This window comes from Physeter macrocephalus, chromosome 14 (genome assembly GCF_002837175.3).
Source record: "Physeter macrocephalus isolate SW-GA chromosome 14, ASM283717v5, whole genome shotgun sequence".
NCBI classification, from domain to species: Eukaryota; Metazoa; Chordata; class Mammalia; order Artiodactyla; family Physeteridae; genus Physeter; species Physeter macrocephalus.
Genome location: NC_041227.1, coordinates 14114756 through 14135246, shown reverse-complemented (window position 1 = coordinate 14135246; position 20491 = coordinate 14114756). Strand labels below are relative to the sequence as shown.

The 20491-nt window shown below is 55.6% G+C and overlaps 1 protein-coding gene across 2 annotated transcripts in view; it reads left to right on the top strand.

Moving 5' to 3' along the window:
- The window catches only part of SLC12A5 (solute carrier family 12 member 5), a 38246-nt gene that overhangs the window by 5577 nt on the left and 12178 nt on the right, over positions 1-20491 (top strand). The window contains exons 1-15 of one of the 2 annotated variants that reach the window (XM_007115530.2): positions 2175-2381; positions 7826-7920; positions 8273-8404; positions 8763-8909; positions 9712-9766; positions 10267-10397; positions 12365-12606; positions 13430-13641; positions 15260-15430; positions 15739-15837; positions 15984-16041; positions 17949-18123; positions 18722-18840; positions 19160-19258; positions 20180-20299. In XM_007115530.2, coding sequence (XP_007115592.1) covers positions 2330-2381; positions 7826-7920; positions 8273-8404; positions 8763-8909; positions 9712-9766; positions 10267-10397; positions 12365-12606; positions 13430-13641; positions 15260-15430; positions 15739-15837; positions 15984-16041; positions 17949-18123; positions 18722-18840; positions 19160-19258; positions 20180-20299 — 1907 coding nt within the window. In that variant the 5' untranslated portion in view covers positions 2175-2329. Of the gene's footprint in view, positions 1-2174; positions 2382-7825; positions 7921-8272; positions 8405-8762; positions 8910-9711; positions 9767-10266; positions 10398-12364; positions 12607-13429; positions 13642-15259; positions 15431-15738; positions 15838-15983; positions 16042-17948; positions 18124-18721; positions 18841-19159; positions 19259-20179; positions 20300-20491 lie in introns of those variants that run through there. The other variant, XM_007115529.1, reaches the window with a different exon arrangement.

Below are 20491 nucleotides of genomic sequence, written 5' to 3'. Positions count from 1 at the left end.
GTGGTGGTGGTGGTGGTGGTGATGGTGATGGTGGCGGTGGCGGTGGCGGTGATGGTGGTGATGGTGGCGGTGGCGGTGGCGGTGGCGGTGTGTGGAGTGGAGTGCTTAGAAATTCTTGCACACTGGCCTACCCACCTGCAACCCTTTAAACCCCTGTCACCAATCCAAACTCACTGAACTTTTTTGTGTGTGTGGTTTTCTCTCTGGGAAAGCCAAGAGGACCAATTCTCACACCCGGTCTGAACACCTAGCTCTCCACCCTAAACAGTCCTTCTGGCGTCCATAAAACACAGTGGCAGGGATAGCTTACTGGTGGACCCCTCAGAGGGCCCCTTCGGTCAGCTGCTGAAGACTCTGTGGTTGACCCAATCTGAAGCCACTGACAAATATGCGACAACGGAATCCGAGCAGCGGGCCCTGTCCATGGTCCTGAAAAACTCCCGTCCTAGAACTGGGCCTCTGGTCGTGCGGACAGTTTTGTTTTGCTTTGCTTTTTAAGGATCCTTGAAGGTCTCTGGGCCCACCTCCAATTGCAAGCTGAGAGGCCACTTCAGCTGCACGTCTGAAGTCTGAGCGCAAGAAAAGGGAGAGAGCTCATCTCCGACCCAGTCCCTGTTCCTTTCTTAGTAGCCAAGGATCAGAGGGCACTGAGCAGGTTGGATCTGACTGCATTCTCGTCCCTTCTGTTGGAGGCAGGACCCACTTCAAAAGAGGTTATGTTGAGGAAAAGAGTCCGAAACTGCAATAAGGGAAACTGGATTCTAGACCAAGTTCTGCCATTCACTGGCATAGTGTCCACAGGCAGTCATCTGTCCCCCACCCTTTGGGCCTTAGCTTTTTCGCCTGTAAAATGAAAGCTGTGCATTAGCTAAGATGATTGACACGATCCTCTCCAGCCCTGGAACTCTCCTGGAATTGAGAGGGCTAGTGTTGGAGGCTTGGGTGAGTCTGAAAATCATCTCCCCTTGATCTGCTCTCCTCCTTGGATGTGTAGGTTTTTCCAGGGACTCAAAGGGTCCAAACCTCTGCTGCCGCTTCCTGAGATCTCTCCACCCCTGGCTCAAGCCTGGATTCTAGGGGTGCTGAGGGGTCCCAGGACAATCAAGCTTCTAGGGGACTGGTGTCAGGGGAGGGGGAGGAACACAGAAAGCACGTCAGTTCTGGAATCCTCAGAAAGCAATCCTGGATTAGGGGATTAGACACTCGCCCCGGGAGAAAATCTGGTCCCAAACCGACAGGCGGCCTCATTCTCCCCTCCCCCACTCTGTTCCTGGCCAGCCTCCGACCCGCCTGCCCTCCCTAAAGGCTGCACCATCCCCAGTGGGGAGCCAGCGCTCCCTGAAACCTCACTGCTGCCTTCTCTCCTCCTCACCACGTCTCCTCCCCAGGGTCATTCTACAGTCAGAGGGTCCTTGTCTTTGGACTCCAGTGATTTGCCTTGGAGGTGAGATGCTAAGACTTCTATCAGTCTGAGCGCAGTAACGTGTTCACGTCAACTCCTCAGACTCATGCCTCGCATTTTAGGACAGGATGAGCCAGACAGTTCAGCCAGTGACCCTGAACCCCATGGGGGCGGCACGGTGCTTCGGTTAAAGGCTCTGGCCTCCACACATCCCTAGCTCCAACCTCTTGAACAGTGATTATGGGAGCGGGTCTGGCTCTCCACCGTTCTTCGGGGCTGGCCTTCCCAGCTTTGCAGACAGGCTCTCCAGGGACCCATATTCCATGGCGCCCTACCCCTGCCGCCTCAGCCCCCCGCATCTTCCCTCTAGGGGGCGGATGACCCTCGTCCAGGCAGCCGCTGCGGGGCCGCCTCCCCGCGGCCGCGACCTAGTTCCCTGCCGTTATTTTTAGGGCGCGGGATGGCACCTGCCCACGTGCCGGCCCCGCCTGCGCCGGAGAGTGGGGGGCGGGCGGAGCTACGTCTGCTCAAGGGAGGCGAGGTCCCCATCCCCCGCAGCACCCTCTCCATCCCACCCGCGCAAGCCCCCGGTTTTCGTGCGAGGGGGCCTCCAAGAGCGCACTGCCCGCCCCTCGTCCCCTCTTCTTTCTCCCTCCCGCGCTCCCCCCCGCAAAACCCCGCCAGTGGCTCTGCCTCCTGCATACGGGATGAGGTGAGCAGCGCCGCCGCTGAGAGGGGGCGCGCGCGGGTGTGAGCGTGTGTCCGTGTGCGAGTGTGTGTGCGCCGGGCGGGCGGGCACTGCAGCTTCTTCCTCCGTGGAGCGGAGAGCGAGAGAGAGCTAGAGCGAGCGAGAGAGCGGCGGAGGCAGGCAGAGGGGCGCGGGTGAGGCGCTGCAGCCATCCCCGGGCCCGGCGCCGCGCCGCCACCATGCTAAACAACCTGACGGACTGCGAGGACGGCGATGGGGGAGCCAACCCTGGTAAGCAGCGGTCCGGGGGCGGCGAGGAGAGGAAGCGGCTCTGGGGTTAGAGGCAGAGCGGGGGCCGCCTCCTTCCGAGGAGAGGCGGGGATTGACCGGGGCGGTGGGCGCCCAGGGCGGCCTGGAGCCCAGCTCCATTGGAATGCGCCAGGCACTGTACGAGGTGCTGGAATGCGCCGCGCCCGGGGACAGGGCTGGGGGCCAAGGGGCTGCCATCGCCCGCGGCCCGGGGGCAGACGTGGGGTAGCTAAGCGGGGAAGGCGGTGGGAAGGGGTTGGAAGAGCTAGAACGGGCTGACGTGTAGCTCGACGGGAGGGAGGAGGGCTCCTTTTCCCGAGGAGGGACCCTGGCGTCCTGGCGCAGAGCGCGGGGGTTGCGGGGGGCGCAGTCTGCGGCAGTCCCTCGCTCTGAGACTTCCAGCTGAAAGATGCGGGGAAGGTGCCTATGGGGGGATTGGAGCCATATGACAGCCCCCGTCCGGCTGCGGTGTCTCCTTAAGGGGTCACTTGATGCAGTCCAGGCCTCCTCCCCCAAAGCTGCCCGGGTCCGGCCTCAGACCGAAGCGTACCCCCTCCGGGGATTTTCAGCTCTACTTTGCGGAATCTCCTTCTCCCTCTCGCGTTCCCGTGGGTTCGGGACGGGAAGCAAGATCACCCTCCTTTCTTGCCCCTCTCCCCTTCCTCTGGGTACCCTGGCACAGCAGTGTGGTTTCAAGGGCGGGGCAGGGGGGAGTCTTTCGAGTCAGCTCTGCTAGCTTCCCCAGTGAGGCCTCGGGAATGGGGTCCCAGCGGCCGAATTCCTGGCGCCGTGGCGCGGACACTGCGGACGCGCTGCGGTGGGTGCGGAGACTCGCTAGGAGCAGAGGGGCTTGGAGCTAGTCCGTTGGCGGCTCCCGCTCTCCTCCGCGCTTTCCCTGCTCCGAGGTCTGCGAGGCCAGCCGCCCCCTCGGGCTCTCGGGCCCCCCGCCGCCCCCCCGCGGTCTCAGCCACCCAGCACGGCTGTCAGCCGCCCCCAGCCCCCACCCTCCAGCGGCGCTGCGTCCCTTGCGCACTAGCGCGCCTCCCGCTCTGGCTGTCTGCGCTCAGCGCCTCAAACGCTCCCCTGGGCATTGCTTGACCCTCTGGGCCGAGACTCCTGCAGACCTACCCCAGGGATGGCCCAAGGCTGAAAGAGCAGGGTCTTCCAGGGACTGGCAGCCTGGCCTTGAAGTCCCCCGGATCCTGGGTCCGAGTCAGAGCCAAGGGGCCGCTTGGGAAGTCCGTGGACACCAGGGTCCCCGATCCTTTGTCTGACACCCCTTCTTCCTCCCTGAGGCTGAGTACGGGTAGGACCTACTGGCTGCCTAACTCATCCATCTCCCCAGTGACCCTGAGGTTACCTCAATCCGCAGCCGCCCCCTCCACAGCAGGCTTAGGCTGCGGGAGGGAGGGGGTTTGGCAAAGTCGAGTCCGCAGCAGAGCCCGGCATCCCGTCGCGGTTCCTAGGGAACGAAGGGGGGCCATGTCCACCTGGGATCCCCTTCAGATGTCACCGCTCTGAGGAGGGGGCCTCTGCTCCCGAAGACACGGGGTATGGGTCCAATCCCCCAGTCCCTGCTTTCTCTACCCTGAGGATGGCGTCTTACTGGGCGCCATGCGATTTCCATGGGGTCTCACGTGGCCTAGAAAAGTGGCCTCTGTGTGTGGAGGAGTCGAACTAGGAACTCCCTTCAGTTCTACCCCCTCCCCGTAAGTGTTCCAGTCTCTGAGTGTAGCAGGCTCATGGGGAGACTTTCTCCCTAGATATCAGTGTCCACGATCTGGGACTAGAGTGGCCAGGACCTGGGTCTGGCATTTTGGGTCCCAGAGAGAGAAAGAAGGCCTCCCAGTGGTGCCTGGAGACGATGATAGGGGGCTCTAAGGACCTACTGGGCTTGAGGGAGGACCACCAGACCGAGAACCACTGGCATCTCTGAACTTAGGTTCTTGGAAATGTAGGAGGGGACCTGGGTCCTGACCTCGGGGAGGTGGGAGTGACCAGAGTTAAGAAGGCTCCTCTGGACTAAAGGACACAAGGATATTGTCTCTGGCCCCCAGGTCTCCTTTCCTCTTGGGGTCTGACGCCTTCCCCTACTCCCCCAATCTGGCTTGGGGATTCCCACAGGCCTGGCCCCAGGCCCCCAGGGGAGGCTCCTTAGCCCGCGCCGCTAGCCTGTTTCCTCCCCGGGAGCTCTGGCCGCCGCCGCTTAATTGAAAGCCGATTCGGGCTGAGAGCTCCCAGGGGGCGGGGGCGGGGCCCGAGAGGGCTCAGCCTCCGTCTGGCCCTGCCTCTCGCGCGCGCGCCGCACGGCGCTCTCCCATCATCCGGACTCCCGGCTCTGGGGAATCAGGGCGAGTTCCCCCTTCGTAGTCCTGCTCCTCTGAGAACTCATGAAGCTCACCCCTCCCCTTCAACCGGTGTTCCGGGGAGGGGACGAAATCAGCCCTGGCAGACGAGACCGGGGGCCTGGCGTCCCATCCGGGCGGCGGGTGGAAAGGCGGGACCCAGGACAAGCCTACGAACCGCCCCCTCCCCTGCCCTCATCTCGGGGCTGGGATCCGGCCGGGAGTCTGGCTCCGCGCTGCGCGTCGCGTTACATAAGCCGCTGCGGGCGCGTGGCCGGCTCTGCTCCGCGCGGCGCTCTCTGCCCGCGCCGTCGCCATGGAGACCGGCGCGGGGCTGCTTAGATGCCGGGTCTCGGGCCGGGACGCCCCCCATTCCCGCCCTGCACGCGCCCCGCGCCCCCACGAAGGAGGAGGGGAGGGGGTGTGAAAGGAATTGGGGGGCTCTCGTGTCTTGCTGTCCTGCCCCTAAGAGCGGACGCTGTGGAGAGAGGGACCCAGTCCCACAGGAGACAGGGCCCCTAAATCTTGCTGCCGGGGAAGGCGTGTGGGATAGGGAGCCCAGGCTGGACGGGGCACCACGTCTATTAGTAATCGTAATGGTAACAGTAACGGCAGTAGCTACACTTAGGTGCCAGGCACGCCCAGCAGGCATTATTTTACTGAATCCCCACAACAGCCCTATGAGTTAAACACCATTCTTATCCCTTTGCAAAGTAGGAAACTGAGGCTTAGTTTAAGCGACTTGCCCAACGTGTCGACACAGCCACCAAAGTTGGGACTGGAACCTAAATCTCCTTGGCTCCGGCCTGTTTTCTTAACCATTAAGAACTTTCTTCTCACCTCATCCCCCTTCAACCCCTCTAGTTACCACCATGGTGTGATAGGAACACGAGGTACCTTGCCAGCATTTTAAAAGGAGGAGGGACCCGCCTCACTTTTATTTCTCCTTTTCTCTGGCCCCAAACAGCTCTTCTGAGACGCTGGGGGTCAGGAAGGGAGCCTGGGGGAATTCACCTCCACAGACTTTTTCCTGAGCACCTCTTACAAGCCAGGCTCCCACCGGGAGGACCGGTCTGCGAGTCCCAGGAACGCACATATGTGAGGAGAAGAGAGAGCTGGGGAAGGCCCCTGTTGGGAGCAGGAGTTCCTGGCTTGATGAGTGAAGTGGAGGAGGTGACAGGAGACGGTGCTGGGTTTCCCTTGAGGATGTGAGGCATCACTTCCACAATTTTGAGTCGGGGTGAGATTGGTTATAGCAGGTCGTGCTCTGGGGATGGACCCTGGCTGAGAGACGAAGGAAGGTTTCCAGGAGGAGAGCATGGGGAGGACTGCGGGAGATGGGGAGAGAGAGAGGGAGCAGGAGATGAGGGGACCGGAAATTCAGAATATGTAGGGCCTCAACTTCACTTCTGTTTTGGTCACTGGAGAGTTTCTCCCGAGTCCAAAGAGACGTCTACTTGCTGGGATTCAGCCCTGAAACTGAGAAAGTGTGACGGCTGCAGCCAAGGGAGTGTGTCTGTGGAGGGCCCCTTATATCTCTTTGAAAGGACCCTCTCCTTAATGCCCTCGAGACTTTCTTCTTGGGTGGTCTCCTCCAGGCACACGGTTTCACACACCTCCTACACGCCTTTTCATGGGCTACCCCCAGGTCTTCCTCCTGTCCGGCCTCTCTCCTGGGCCCCAGACTGATCCGTACATCCAAGTGCTTCTGGATATATTCACTTGAGTGTCCTATAGCGCCTCACCAGCAGTCAGATTCAGCATCTTCCCCGCCCCCAATCTCCTTCTTTCCCCTGTTTATTAAATAGCACCATATCCACCCATTTACCCATGCTAGAAACCCAAGCCTTATCCTAGATTCCTCCTTCCCACATCCTCAAATATCTGGCATAGAAATGTGTGCCAATAATTCTGGCGTCTGTTCATTGTTCCACACTGCTTCTGGTCTGGGTATCATTGGCCCTTGCCCAGATTTCTGAAAGTCTCTAACCAGCTTCTGTATTCTTCATCTAAAGGCTAGAGCAATTGCTCTAAAACACAAATCTGTTCATGGTATTTTTTTGCCTGAAACCCTTCAGTGACTTCCCATTGTCCTCTGGATGAAGTCCAAAATCCTTAACATGGCCAGCTAGTCGTTTAAGGACCCGGCCCACAGTTACCTTCCTAGCCTCATTTTTTTTTTACATGCTACTCCCCATCCTTGCCCCCCACCCCACCATACCCCTTGCTTAGACTCCTGCCAGATCAAGCTTCCTCCAGCTCCTCTAACCCACTCCTCTCACTCTCACCTCTGGGCCATCGAACATGCTGTTCTGCTCTTCTATCTGCCTGGAACACCCTCCCGCCTCCCTCCCAGTCTAGCTCTTACTCATCCTTCAGTTCTCAGCCGACACGTCACTTCCTCTGGGAAGCCTTCCGTGACCTCCCAGGCTGGGCTGAATGCTTCTCCTGTGTTACCACAGCTCTTCTTTCATATTCTACCGCGGACCTTATCACTCTGGGTTGGAAATTCCTGGCTGCTGGTTTATCTCCCCTGCCTTTGGGTTCCCCAAGGGCTGGGATGGCGTCTTATTTCTGTGTTTTACTCCCCCACGCCCATGCCCACACTGGCACACAGGAGACATCCAGTAAATACTTGCTGACTGAAGATGAATGAGGGACATAGGAGATGCCGAAGGGGCTCACTCTTGCCAGAGGTGGAGTATCCTTGGGGCCTCAGCTGCAGTGTTCTCTGCCTCCCCCCCTAGGAAAGGGCACGCTCCCACCCCCAAACACCAGGATGGGCTAGTTATGGTCAAGGAGGGGATGCTGGAGAGTCTAGGGTGCCCTGGTGAATGAAGGAGGACCCCCAAGAGCAAGGGAGCACTTCCACGTTCATTAAATACGCCGTACGGGCCAGGGAGTGCACTAGGCTCTTCGTATGCGCTGTCAACTAAAATTCTGCAAGGCAGGTAGTGTTAGCTCCAGTTTTCCAATGTGCAGACTGAGGTTCCGAGAGTTAAAGTGGCCACTCAGCTGGATGTCCAGGTATGTGGGCGACAACCAGCTGGTGCCAGGCCCCTGACTCCTCCGCCTTCTCAGGTGATGGCAACCCCAAGGAGAGCAGCCCCTTCATCAACAGCACCGACACAGAGAAGGGGAAGGAGTACGATGGCAAGAACATGGCCCTGTTTGAGGTGGGTTGCTAGGGGAGTTGGGCCTCCACCCACGTTCACCTTCCCCTTCGTCAGCCACTCCCTCCCTCCTTCCCTGGGGAACGGTCCCCTCCTCTCCATCTCTCCCTCAGCTCCACCTTCTTCCTTGAACCTCCCTGTCATTTCTTCTCCTCCCCTTTTCCCCTGCTCTCCCCTTTCTTACCCTGACCCCCTCTCTCCCTGTTCTCCTTGCCCGTTCCTCCTCCTTGCTCATCTCATGCCAGCCTCCACGGTTTGCCCTCCTGGCCCCCACTTCTCTCGGCCTCCTACCATCTAGCTCACCCCCCCCCACCCCAGGCCCTAGCCTCCCAACACTGACAACCTCCCTCCACAGGAGGAGATGGACACCAGCCCCATGGTGTCCTCCCTGCTTAGTGGCCTGGCCAACTACACCAACCTGCCCCAGGGAAGTAGGGAGCATGAAGAGGCAGAAAACAATGAGGGTGGAAAAAAGAAGCCGGTGCAGGTGAGGGCCTTGGGGAAGAAGGGCTGAGGGGGGAAGGAGGGTGGGGGAGGGGAGAGAGGGTGGGGGAGGGAAAATGGATTCAGATGAAGGGACGGATGATGGAGACAGAGGGATGGGAGGAGGATGCTGAGGGAGGGGAGGGATAGAGATGGGGGGAGGGGGAGGGCCGGCTTGAAGGCTAGGTGATGGAGGCCTGAAGGGAGGAGGGAAATGAGATGAGAATCAGAGGGGAGACGGACGAAGGGACGGGGATGGAGAGAAGAGGAACGTGGGGGATGGAGGGACGGGTAGGAGGAGTGGGCCTGGGGTGTTGGTAGTGACTGGGGGCCGCAGAAGCTGACGCTGGCCTCCCTGGCAGGCCCCCCGCATGGGCACCTTCATGGGCGTGTACCTACCGTGCCTGCAGAACATCTTTGGTGTCATCCTCTTCCTGCGACTCACCTGGGTGGTGGGCATTGCAGGCGTCATGGAGTCCTTCTGCATGGTCTTCATCTGCTGCTCCTGTGTGAGTGACACCCTCCGCTCTCCTGACCCCTGACAGCCGGGGCTGAGCAGGCACCTGGGCGGGGGGAGGGGGAAGCATGAGACCTGATCTTTTTATAGGAACCGCTGCGTGTAATCTTTGAGAGTAAATTAGGTCTGACTGGTCCTTCCAGCATCTCACAGGCTAGTCCCTGATGGCTATTAACCAGGTTTCACCTGGCTGTGTGTGTGTGCTTGGCTGTAATTACACAGGTACCGCAGACTCACTGATGAAAAAGATAGGTGTACCTTAAGAAAGAAAACTCACCTAGAGTCTCACAGTAGTTAACGTTTTGGTAGGTCTTGACTCACAAAAAATGGGATTATGGGTCCCAAACAGCTTGGTAACTGAATTATTCCCATCCTCTCTAAAAAAAATCACATGTTCACTAAACATCTACTTCTCGTGACATTTACGTTTCCTCACACGTGACCCTTGAGCCCCCTCTGCGTGTGAGTAGCCAGTGCTGAAGCTAGTACACGTGCCTATTTAATAAATGCAGAAACTGAGGCTTAGGGAACTGAAGTGACTTGTCTCCGGTCACACAGCTGGTCAGAGGCCCAGCTGGGGTTTCCAGAGCTCTCTGATGCTATAGCTGGCGTTTCTTTCACGTGCTTGGTGAAGAAGGGGTTTTCTGGACAAGAAGGACTTCGCAGGAGTAGGAGTTGGAACAGGACCGAGGACAAGCTCGGTGGAAGAGGACTTGGGGGTCTGGCGGGTGTTTATGGGGTAGAAGGTTTGGCCCCCGCCCTACTCGCCACTCTGACGATCTCTCTCCTCACAGACGATGCTCACGGCCATTTCCATGAGTGCAATTGCAACCAATGGTGTTGTGCCTGGTATGTGACGGGGGCTTCTTGGAGGGGAAGGGGCCTGGATGCTTGGGAGGGAGGCCGGAGTAGTGGGAAGGAGGGACAGTGTCCTGGGCTTTGGGTGCCATCGGGACCCCAGAGAAGCAATACTGCAGATTCGGGGGCTGGGTTACGGCGTTTTCGTGGGACAGATGGGGGCAGCCGTGTGAAGGGGAGGGGACGGAGATGTTGAGGATGTTGAATGGGGCGATGCAAGACCTCCTCCCTTTGCCTGAGACCCTCCTCGCCATCATCCTACTTTCTGAGCCACGACCTCCTTAGAGGGGTCGTTAGCAACATGGGAATTAGTGCTATAAAAGCCACTCGGAGTGCCTGGCTGGGTCTCCCTTCAGTCCTAGGGCCACAGCTTGGAAGGCTTGGGAGGCCCACAGCAACCCCCTTCGCACCACTGTCTCTGATCCTCCCTCATCCCCTACGGCAGCCCAGTGCCCCTTGAACCTCTTGCTGATACCGGGTTCTTTCTGCAGCTGGCGGCTCCTACTACATGATTTCCAGGTCTCTGGGTCCAGAGTTTGGGGGCGCTGTGGGCCTCTGCTTCTACCTGGGCACTACGTTTGCTGGGGCCATGTACATCCTGGGTACCATCGAAATCCTGCTGGTGAGAGGGGCCAAGGAGGAGGTGTGGGCCCCAGGCTGTCAGTCAGTTAACTGATGCTCCCTGGACACCTCCTGGAGGCCGGGTCACTAAGTAAGGCCAAGGGAAAATCAGACATGGTTCTGTCTTGAAAGAGTTCACAGTCTAGTTGGGGAGACAGGATACACTAATTAGGTAACATGAACAGCTGTCGTTTATCAGGCACCCACTGTGCTCTCCGCAGAGTTCCAAGGGCTTTACAGTCATTAGCTTGAACCCTCATGAGGTTTAAGTATTATTATGCCCATTTTACAAATGATAAGCCCAGAGAGGTGAAACGACTTGCTCAAGGTCACTCAGCTACCGAGTGGCAGAGGTGGGTTGGGAAGAGTAAAATCATGAAACAAGAAATAAGAAGTCATGTCACGCAATGATTGCCTACTGTGTGCCAGGGCCAGGGCTAAGCACTCTGTGAATGTTAGTGGTAGAGGGCTGATGGCTCGCGGATCGCAGAGGAGAGGGAGCTGAGAAAGAGATCTGTTAGAAGCGGAGTGACTGATGAGAAGCCAGGTCCCTGGGCAGCGTTCGAAGAGCGGATGGCTGCTGACTTTGGTCTCGGTTCTTCCTGCCCCTGCAGGAGGAGGTGAGGCGGGAACTGAAGAGGGTTCCTTGGTATATAGAACGTGGGGCTGACATTTATTTCCCAACCCCCTACTCTACCCAGGCCCCGTGGCCTTCAATGTATCATTTTATTTTATCCTCGCGACCCTTGCATTAGTTAGAAGATGTCCCCATTTTATGGATGAGGAAAGCAAGGCTCAGAGAGTTTAAGGGATGTATGCAAGGGATACGAACCTGTGCCTTTCTGACCCTGAAGCCCGTGCTTGTCCACCCAACCACTCGGCTTCAGAGAACTAGAACTAACCGATGTTGCAGCTTCTGGTTTGGGGATGGAATGGAGGAGTCCAGGGGCAGGGAGGATAGATGGGGAATAAAGGACCCCAAAAGCCAAATTACGAGAGAATAATAATAGACCTCTATGGCTTTTACAAAATCAAAAAACTATTATAAAAGCAATTCTACCCAATGCATAAAATTGGAAAAAAATCAAGGAATGTATAAAAGGAAATAACAATCTCCTAAAGCAAATCATCATCATTATTTTGGTGTCTCCTTCTAGTTTTTGTTTTTCTTTGTGATATTGTATTCTGTCTTTAGAAAATATAACTCTATAGATTTCTCTAATAATGCAAAACTCTCTTTGCAAATATCACAAGTGAAAATAACTTTTGTAAGAATATAAATATATTAATATTTAGTATAGAAACGATGGAAAATACAGATGTGCAAAAAGAATAAAGATTATTCACATTTTTACCATTCAGGGGAAACGACTGTTAACATTTTGATGTATCTACACACAGACAGACATATATACACATATGTGTGTATATAGTCACATGTAAGTACACATATATATTTACAAAAATGAGATAAGACACATTCTTTTTAACAATTGATTGTTTTTACCTAATATAACATGGATAGCTTTTTGAGTCAGTTCATATAAATCTATGTTGTCCTTTTTAACAGCTACGTAGTCTATTCGGAAATATCATGATTTATTTACCCAGTCCTCTAGGGATGAATGTCTAATTTATATCTGCCCTTCTTATTGAAATAATAAAAACAATAAATAATCATTAAGAACTATACTTGATAACAAAATAATAGAACTTAATAATCGCTCCCAACACCTTTGCAATACAATCTTTTACTGACTGTATAATAGTCCTTGCAGGACAGACCATGATTTCTTTAACTATTCCCCTATCATTGGATGTCATTTCCAGTCTTGTACCACTGTAAATATGCTGTGATGCGTATCTGTTCTCCAAAGCCCTGCCTGCACCTCAGGTTATTTCCTTGGGGTGATTCTTAGTTGGTTCTCACTGGGTTACTTACTTGACCTCCTCACCCCTTTCCCACAGGCTTACCTCTTCCCAGCTATGGCCATTTTTAAGGCAGAAGATGCCAGCGGGGAGGCAGCAGCCATGCTGAACAATATGCGTGTGTATGGCACCTGTGTGCTCAGCTGCATGGCCACCGTGGTATTTGTGGGCGTCAAGTATGTCAACAAGTTTGCCCTTGTCTTCCTGGGTTGTGTCATCCTCTCCATCCTGGCCATCTATGCCGGGGTCATCAAATCTGCCTTTGACCCACCCAACTTCCCGTAAGTGCTGCCGCCCTGAGCCTCAGGCGTCCTCCTCCTCCTCCCTGGACTGGTTTCAGGGTCTTCACACTAGTCTCTGCCAACCCCCCTGCCCCCATCTCTCAGAATCAGAGTGGTTGTGGATTTACAATAAACTCCCTTGGGAGGGAAAACCTCTCCTGGTTTGAGGGAAATCTCTTTAGGATGGGATAACATTTTTTGGAGGTGTGCACAGTTTTCCTTGTGAGGGTCAATGGCTTGCTGGTGAGGTGGACTCAGGAAGAGCCAAGTGGGAACAATTTCCAAAGGGAAGACCGGTCTGTGTTAGGGAGCCTTTCTTGGGTGGAGACAACCTTCTGGAATGGGACAGCCTCTTAGTATTTAAACACCTTCTCTATCACGGGAAAGGACATAGAAGAGAGGGTCTAGGGGCTCAGATCCCTGTTGGTCCTGCCTCTCTCCCTATAGGGCACGTTCCCCTACATCCCACAGCGCAGGAGAACAGCACACGGAGACTGCTGTCCACGATGCTGAAACAGCATCGCCCGAAAGCAGTGGTTCTCTGCCGTGGCTGCATATTGGAATCACCTCGGGGGAGGGAATTCCCTGGCGGTCCGGGGATTAGGACTCGTCGCTTTCACTGCCAGGGCCTGGGGGAAAGAAAAGAATCACGTGTGGGGAGCTTTGAAAAAAACACAGATCCTGGGCTCCATCCCAATCAAATCAGAATCTCTGGATATGGGGCCCTGGCATCTATGTTTTTCGTGCTCCCATGGCGGTTCTACTGTGAAACCAGGGCAAAGTTACGTCCCTCACCACCCTCCTCCCTTGTTTCTCTCCCTAGGATCTGCCTCCTGGGGAACCGCACACTGTCTCGCCATGGCTTTGATGTCTGTGCCAAGCTGGCTTGGGAAGGAAATGAGACAGTGACCACACGGCTCTGGGGCCTTTTCTGCTCCTCCCGATTCCTCAACGCCACCTGTGATGAGTACTTCACCCGAAACAATGTCACGGAGATCCAGGGCATTCCTGGCGCTGCCAGTGGCCTCATCAAAGGTCTGAGGGACGGAAGAGGTCTGGTGTCCAGGGAGTGCTTCAGGGATTGTGGCTTAAACAGGATTAAGGGACTCCTTGGGATTCAGTTCAATTCGATCAGTTTTAATTGAGCACCTACTCTGGGCCATGTTCTACCCTTGGCATCACGGAGGGGTAGAGATGAAAGGGAGCCTTCGCGTACCTTACCACCTAGTGGGAAAGAAAGTCATCAGCTTAACAAGTACTCACTAAGCACCTGCTAACTGCCTAGCACTGTGCTGAGTACCAGGAACACAGCATAAATAAGTCACAGTTCTTGGCCTCAAGGAGTCTAACAGCAGAGACAGATGCAACAGCAAATAAGTTAGGACATGTGTAGGTGTGCGTGCAATGAACAGAGACCTCCCAAGGGAGGGAGTGGTCATGTGTATAAGGCGGTGAGACAAGGCTTCCTGGACTCGTCGGAGAAGGGTTTTGATGGACAAATAAGAGATTTTCAGTTATACAGAGGGAATAAGGGAATTACAGGCAGGAGAACAGCTTGCCTAAAAGCATGCAGACACAGAAGAGCATACTGTGTCCTTCCAACCACAGGTAATTTGGTATGACTGGGGCATCAAGTACAAAGGAAGGAGGGGCAGTCAGGAGATGGTGTGGAAGAGGCTGGCGTGAGCCTGACTGCGGTCGGCCCCGGAAGCCACGTTGAAGGGTTTGGACAGTGTTCTGAGGGCAACGAGGAGCCACCAAAGGGTTCTGAGTGAGGGACGGACGGGGTCAGCTTGCTGTTTGCGAAGGTTCACTCTGGCTGCTAACGTGGATGGGCTAAAAGCAGAGAGGGAACCGAGTCAGGGAGTCTAGGAGGAGGCTGATGCTGAGTCCAGGTGAGAGATGGTGGTTTTCTTACCTGGAGTGATGGAGTGACAGCAGTGGGGATGGCACAGTGGCTCTCCACCAGGGCGGTTTTGCCCCCCAGGAGACACGTGGCAACGTCTGGAGACATTTTGGGTTACCACGACTGAAGGGTTATTACTGGGATCTGAGGGCTGAGGCCAGGAATGCTGCTACACACCCTGCAGTGCTACGGGACAGCCCTCCGCGCAAGAATCGCCTGTTCTCATCACAATGATCACTAAATTTGACATTTAGTGCGGAAGTGGAGGAACCCTGGAAAGGAGAGAAGGGGCGTATTTGAGAAATATTTAGGAGGAATAAGGGACAGGAGTTGGAGATGGTTTTGAAACGGAGATGGGGAAAGGGAGCAGTCGAGGGCAATGTCGAGCTGTCTGAGTTGATGGTAGTGCCGTTTACCAAAATAAGGGATATAGGAAAGGAGCCATTCGGAGTGAGTGGGTGGTGAGATCAGTTTGGGACACACTGAATCAGCCTGAGATGTGTGTGTCTATGTCCCCCAGTAGACTGGACCGTTTGAGGGCAAGGACTAGATCTGATTCATGTGCAAAGGCCCTGCACGTGACCTGGCCCAAAGCGGGAGCTTAGGAAACGTTGGTGGAAATGAGGCCCAGGGGGAGCGAGAGGTGGTTGACCTTGGCCCTTCTTTCTGCCCACCCCACCTCCTGGCCCCAGAGCTCTGGCACCCTGACGTCTGGTCTTCTCCTTGAGCATCCTGTCTCTCCCACAGAGAACCTCTGGAGCTCCTACCTGACCAAGGGGGTGATTGTGGAAAGGCGTGGGATGCCCTCGGTGGGCCTGGCAGATGGTACCCCTGTCGACATGGACCATCCCTATGTCTTCAGCGATATGACCTCCTACTTCACCCTGCTGGTCGGCATCTACTTCCCCTCGGTCACAGGTGAAGGGGAGCTCGGAAAGCGGGGACTGGCTGGGAGTGGATGGGTAGGGAGCGAGTCAGTCATGATGTGGGGAATTTCTGAGTCCAGCAGCCCCATTACATAGGCAGGAGCCAACAATTCAGTTCCCACTGGACAGACAGGTGAGGGGATTAAGGCCCGGAGGAGCCAAGTGACATGGCCAAGTTCTCATAGGAGTCAGTGGACCAGGCCTAGACCCCCCGGCTTCCTGACTCGGAGGCTGCTGTCCTTTCTTCTCAGTCTGTCTGGTCTCCTGCGGCTCCCGTCCTAGCTGCCCCTCTGTTCACAGGGATCATGGCTGGCTCTAACCGCTCTGGGGACCTGCGGGATGCCCAGAAGTCGATTCCCACTGGTACCATCCTGGCCATCGCCACCACCTCCGCTGTCTGTATCCGTCACTGCTGGGCTGGGACCTCCGTGGGCGGGGAGGCCTAGACGGAGGGCTTCGGAAGCTGCTGCCTCACCTGGCTGGCTCAGGAGGGGTGGGGAGGAAGGGGAGCGCCACCCTGGATTCTCCTTCATCCTCTGCTGCAGACATCAGCTCCGTTGTTCTGTTTGGGGCCTGCATCGAGGGGGTCGTCCTTCGGGACAAGTAAGTAAGGGGATCAGGGAGGGTCCCGTTCTGGCGGGGAGGGGTGGCCACGGAGGGCCGGGTTCTGGGAAACAGGCCTGGCAGGGGAGTTGAAACCTGGGCAAGGGGCCTTGTGGGAGGGAGGCCCCAGGGCTTGCTTGTCAACTCACTTTCTCATTATTCACCTTTCTCTTGTCACTCCAACGCAAGAAGCATGAGTGGTGTCTGATTTCCTTTAAGATAATGATACTTTCCTTTCCTTTTTCTTTAAAATCTACTAATTCATTTACTATTTCCTGGATGTCTATGTGTTAGTTACTGTCCAGGGTTCTGGGGGCAGGGATAAAGAACAAAGATAAATAACTAATGATTTTTGTTCTGAAGGAGCTCTTTGGAGCTGGTCACCATCCTTGTCAACAGCCTTGAAATGCAGAGCAGTACGGGTGGCGATAAAGCAAAGCCTGGGGGTTATGGAGGCTGCGATCCAGTCCCAGAGGGTCGGGGAAGAGGAGATGCTCTGGAAGTGCCTTATACACGCTTTCTCATCTCTCCTTCCCACGTTACGTGCTGAGTGGTAGAGACTACCTAGGAAAGTAGGAGCGGGAAGGGCACTCCAGGCAGTGGGGACAGCATAGGCAAAGGTAGAGGGGACCAAGAGCCGTGTGTGCGTGCGCGCGCATGTAGGGGTACCAGTAGCTGTAAGCATTCAGAGCTTCTGGAGCACACACCTCTGGAGGGTGTGTGCATACACAACCAGCGGGGTGAAACAGGAGGTCCTGTCACAGAAGTCAGTTTCCCAGGCGCCATTCTGGCTTCCAGGAAGCGGGGACGTGAGGCTGGAGACCTAGGCTAGGGCCAGTCCTGGAGGCCCGGGTTTTGGCACCAGGAAACTGGAGCTTTATTTTATAAAAAATGGGGGAAACCCTGAAGGATTTCAAGTAGGGAGGTGACCTGGCCAAATGGGCAATTTGCATATATTACACCTATTCGCTTTTAGGGCAACTTAACCTCCATTTATCTCATTTCATTTCATCGTAGACCTCTCAAAAGATTGCAAGGGATTCGGCAGGTCATTCAGGATAATCTTTCATCTGCTTCTTGAAGTCCTTCAGCAACGGCCCATCTGAGTGCACCTTTGCTTGCGCACTGCAGGGACAGGGCTCTCTCTACCTACTGGGGCAGCATCTTCCATCTGAAGACAGTGTCATTGCTAGAAAATGCTTTTCTTGATCCTCACACCACACACCATCACTACACGATGAGGCCAGAACGCCCATTCTTCAGATGGAGACACTGAGGTTCTAATAGTTTGAGACATCTGCCCAGGATGGCGTGGTATTATTACACAATTGACCTCGTACTAGAATCACTGTTGGGGGGAGGGGCGAGATAAGGGTAGGGGATTAAAAGGTAGAAACTACTATGTACAAAATAAATAAGCTACAAGGGTATATTGTTCAGCACACGGAATACAGCAAATCGTTTATAATAACTATAAATGGGGTACAACTTTTAAAAATTGTGAATCACCATGGTGTACACCTGAAACTTAAATAATCTTGAATATCAACTATACCGCAATAAAAAAAAAAAATAGCGTCACTATTAGTACCACGTATCAGGCACCGTGCCAGGCATTTTACATAGGTTGTCTCCTTATTCCTCCCACCAATTGTATGAGATAGGTTTATAATGATCCTCACTTCACAGCTGAAGAAACTGCGGCACGGAGAGGTTGAACGTCTTGCCCAAGGTCACACAGACAGAAAGTGCCCAGGTCATCAGGGGCTTTGTCTGTCCCTTCTCCCCTGCACGGCCTAGCCTCACAGTGGACATACAGTTGGTCCCGCAGCTTGTGTGGGAGACCTTGGAAATCCAGGTGGCGGTGCTCACCCAGCATCTCTTGTCCCTTTGCTGCTTCATTCCAGGTTTGGCGAAGCTGTGAATGGCAACCTGGTGGTGGGCACCCTGGCCTGGCCGTCCCCCTGGGTTATTGTCATCGGATCTTTCTTCTCCACCTGCGGGGCTGGGCTGCAGAGCCTCACGGGGGCTCCACGCCTGCTGCAGGCCATCTCCCGCGATGGCATAGTGCCTTTCCTGCAGGTCAGTGGCAGGGGACAGCCGTCCACCCCCTACACCAGCCAGCCAGGCCCCCGCCCAGGGCGGCTACGTAGGGAGCAGGGGCCACGGCAAGCCTTGACCTGCCTTCTGGGCCCTGCCGCTCTGTGCCGCCACTAAGAAGAAGGGGTGTGCCTTTGGGCCCAATCAGAGCCATCTCTTTGGGCAGGGTTGTCTGCTCTTAGGGGAAAAATGAATGGTCCTCCTTTGGCCTCGTGATTGGGCGGGGACTCAGGGAGGCAGCCAAAGGGCAAGTAAGAGAAGGGTGCTGTCTGTGGTACTTAAACAAAAAAAAAAGATTTATGGTGAACTCAGTCATGGCTGCTTGCTGGCCCCCTGTAGCTCCTCTTCCATCTGTCCCCTCCTTTTCCCCTTCAGGGATCATTTGAACTGCACTGCACTGGGGTACCAAGGTCAGAGCGGGCAAGATACAGCAAAAACCTGGTATCCCCTTGGGTCCATTTAAAGGATGAGAAATACAGCATCCTCTCCCTGCCTCTGCCGTACTGGTCTCCAAGACTGGAAGAGAGAGACAAGAAGTCCTTAAGGTCTCAGGCCCCTGTGATGGTTGCTCTGTCCTCAGGTTTTCGGCCACGGCAAAGCCAATGGAGAGCCAACGTGGGCCTTGCTCCTCACTGCCTGCATCTGCGAGATTGGCATCCTCATTGCGTCCCTGGACGAGGTCGCCCCCATCCTCTCTATGTGCGTGCTGGCCTCTTGCCCTCCCCATCAGCTCTGGGGGTCTCTCTACCTGGATCCTTCAGCTGTGACCCTGGACAGCCCACCCAAACACTTTAACGACCCCACTGTCGTAGAAACCTGTCCTTTGTGATACAGAGAGTCATCCCCCCACGCATCAGGGCATGTTGTAAGGGGATGCGGCCCTTGAACCTCTTCCTAAGCCCCAGAACATGACTCGGCCATCTCCCCAGTTTCTTTCTCCCTTTCCTTTCTCTCCCTGTGCTTCTGTCTCTGTCTCCCCTTGCATCTCTGTCTCTCCTGGGACCCTTCTGTGTTCTAGGTTCTTTCTGATGTGCTACATGTTTGTGAACCTGGCCTGTGCGGTACAGACGCTGCTGAGGACGCCCAACTGGCGGCCACGCTTTCGCTATTACCACTGGTGGGTGCCCGTTCCCCCTCCCTGCCCCAGAGGACCGTCCTCTCATCTCCCCCTCACCCCAGCCCATCCCCTCCAGGCCTAAGGATCCCAAACTCCACTTTTCACAACTAGCGTGAGAAAAGTCCTGGAGAAGGTCTCCCCTTATAATCACAAGTAATAACATCACACTGTATAAACAGTCTCAGCTAGAATCCCTCTCCTGTCAAGAGGGCGCAACACCTTCCAGTCTTGACAAGGAAACCTCAGTTTCCTCAGCTGTGAAATGGGACAATCACTGCACCTACCTCGTAGGCCCTTGTAAGCATTACACTGCTTGGTGCACGGAAGATGCTCGTGATGTGGGGCTGGACTCCTGATCGTTTTCCTTGATGGCTCTTTATCTTCACAATAGGCCTGTGGGGCAGACAGGGCAGGAATGATCGTGCCTGTTCTACCAGAAGGAAACGGAGGCTCCAATAGGGAAAGGTGGCCTAAGGCCACCCAGCAAGACTATGGCACGCCTGGCCCAGAACCCAGGCTGCCCGCCTCCCATCTCGGTGCTACTGCTGTGCCAGTCACCTCTTCCCTGGGGTCACATTCCTCCTGGGAGATCTTGCCTCCAACTTTCCCCAGAGGCTCCTGCCTCAGAACCTCCCTGGCAGGGCGGTCTGGCAGGGTCTAAGGCGCTGGGACAGGGCAGTGTGGTGACTTAGGGGTTGGGTGGGGCAAGGGGAGGTGCCCTGTCCGTGGCTGCTCATTCATCCAGAAGGCCCCATGTCCCCGTGGTGCTCATGGAGATGATGGTGTGTTTTCCCCTTGACCTGGCTGTAGCCTCCCAGGTCTTGCCCATGCCCCGCCCCATCTAACTCTTGCTGTCTGAGCCCGGGCACCAGTGACAGCCCCACCAGGGCTCAGAGGCCGGCTCTCCCTCCCCCTGTCCAGGACACTCTCGTTCCTGGGCATGAGCCTCTGCCTGGCCCTCATGTTCATCTGCTCCTGGTATTATGCCTTGGTGGCCATGCTCATCGCTGGGCTCATCTACAAGTATATCGAGTACCGTGGGTAAGCGCGGGGAAGTGGGGAGGGCTGGGTGAGACTGAGGGATGGGAGGAGGGGAGGAGGGGAGAGAGAGGGCTGATGAGCGCTGGGGGGGGGGCGGGCAGTAGGGGGGATGAGGCAGGAGGTGGGAGAAGATGGCACTAGAGTGGAGGGCACAGGGTGATGGGGTGGGATGGGGAGGTACGGAACAGCAGC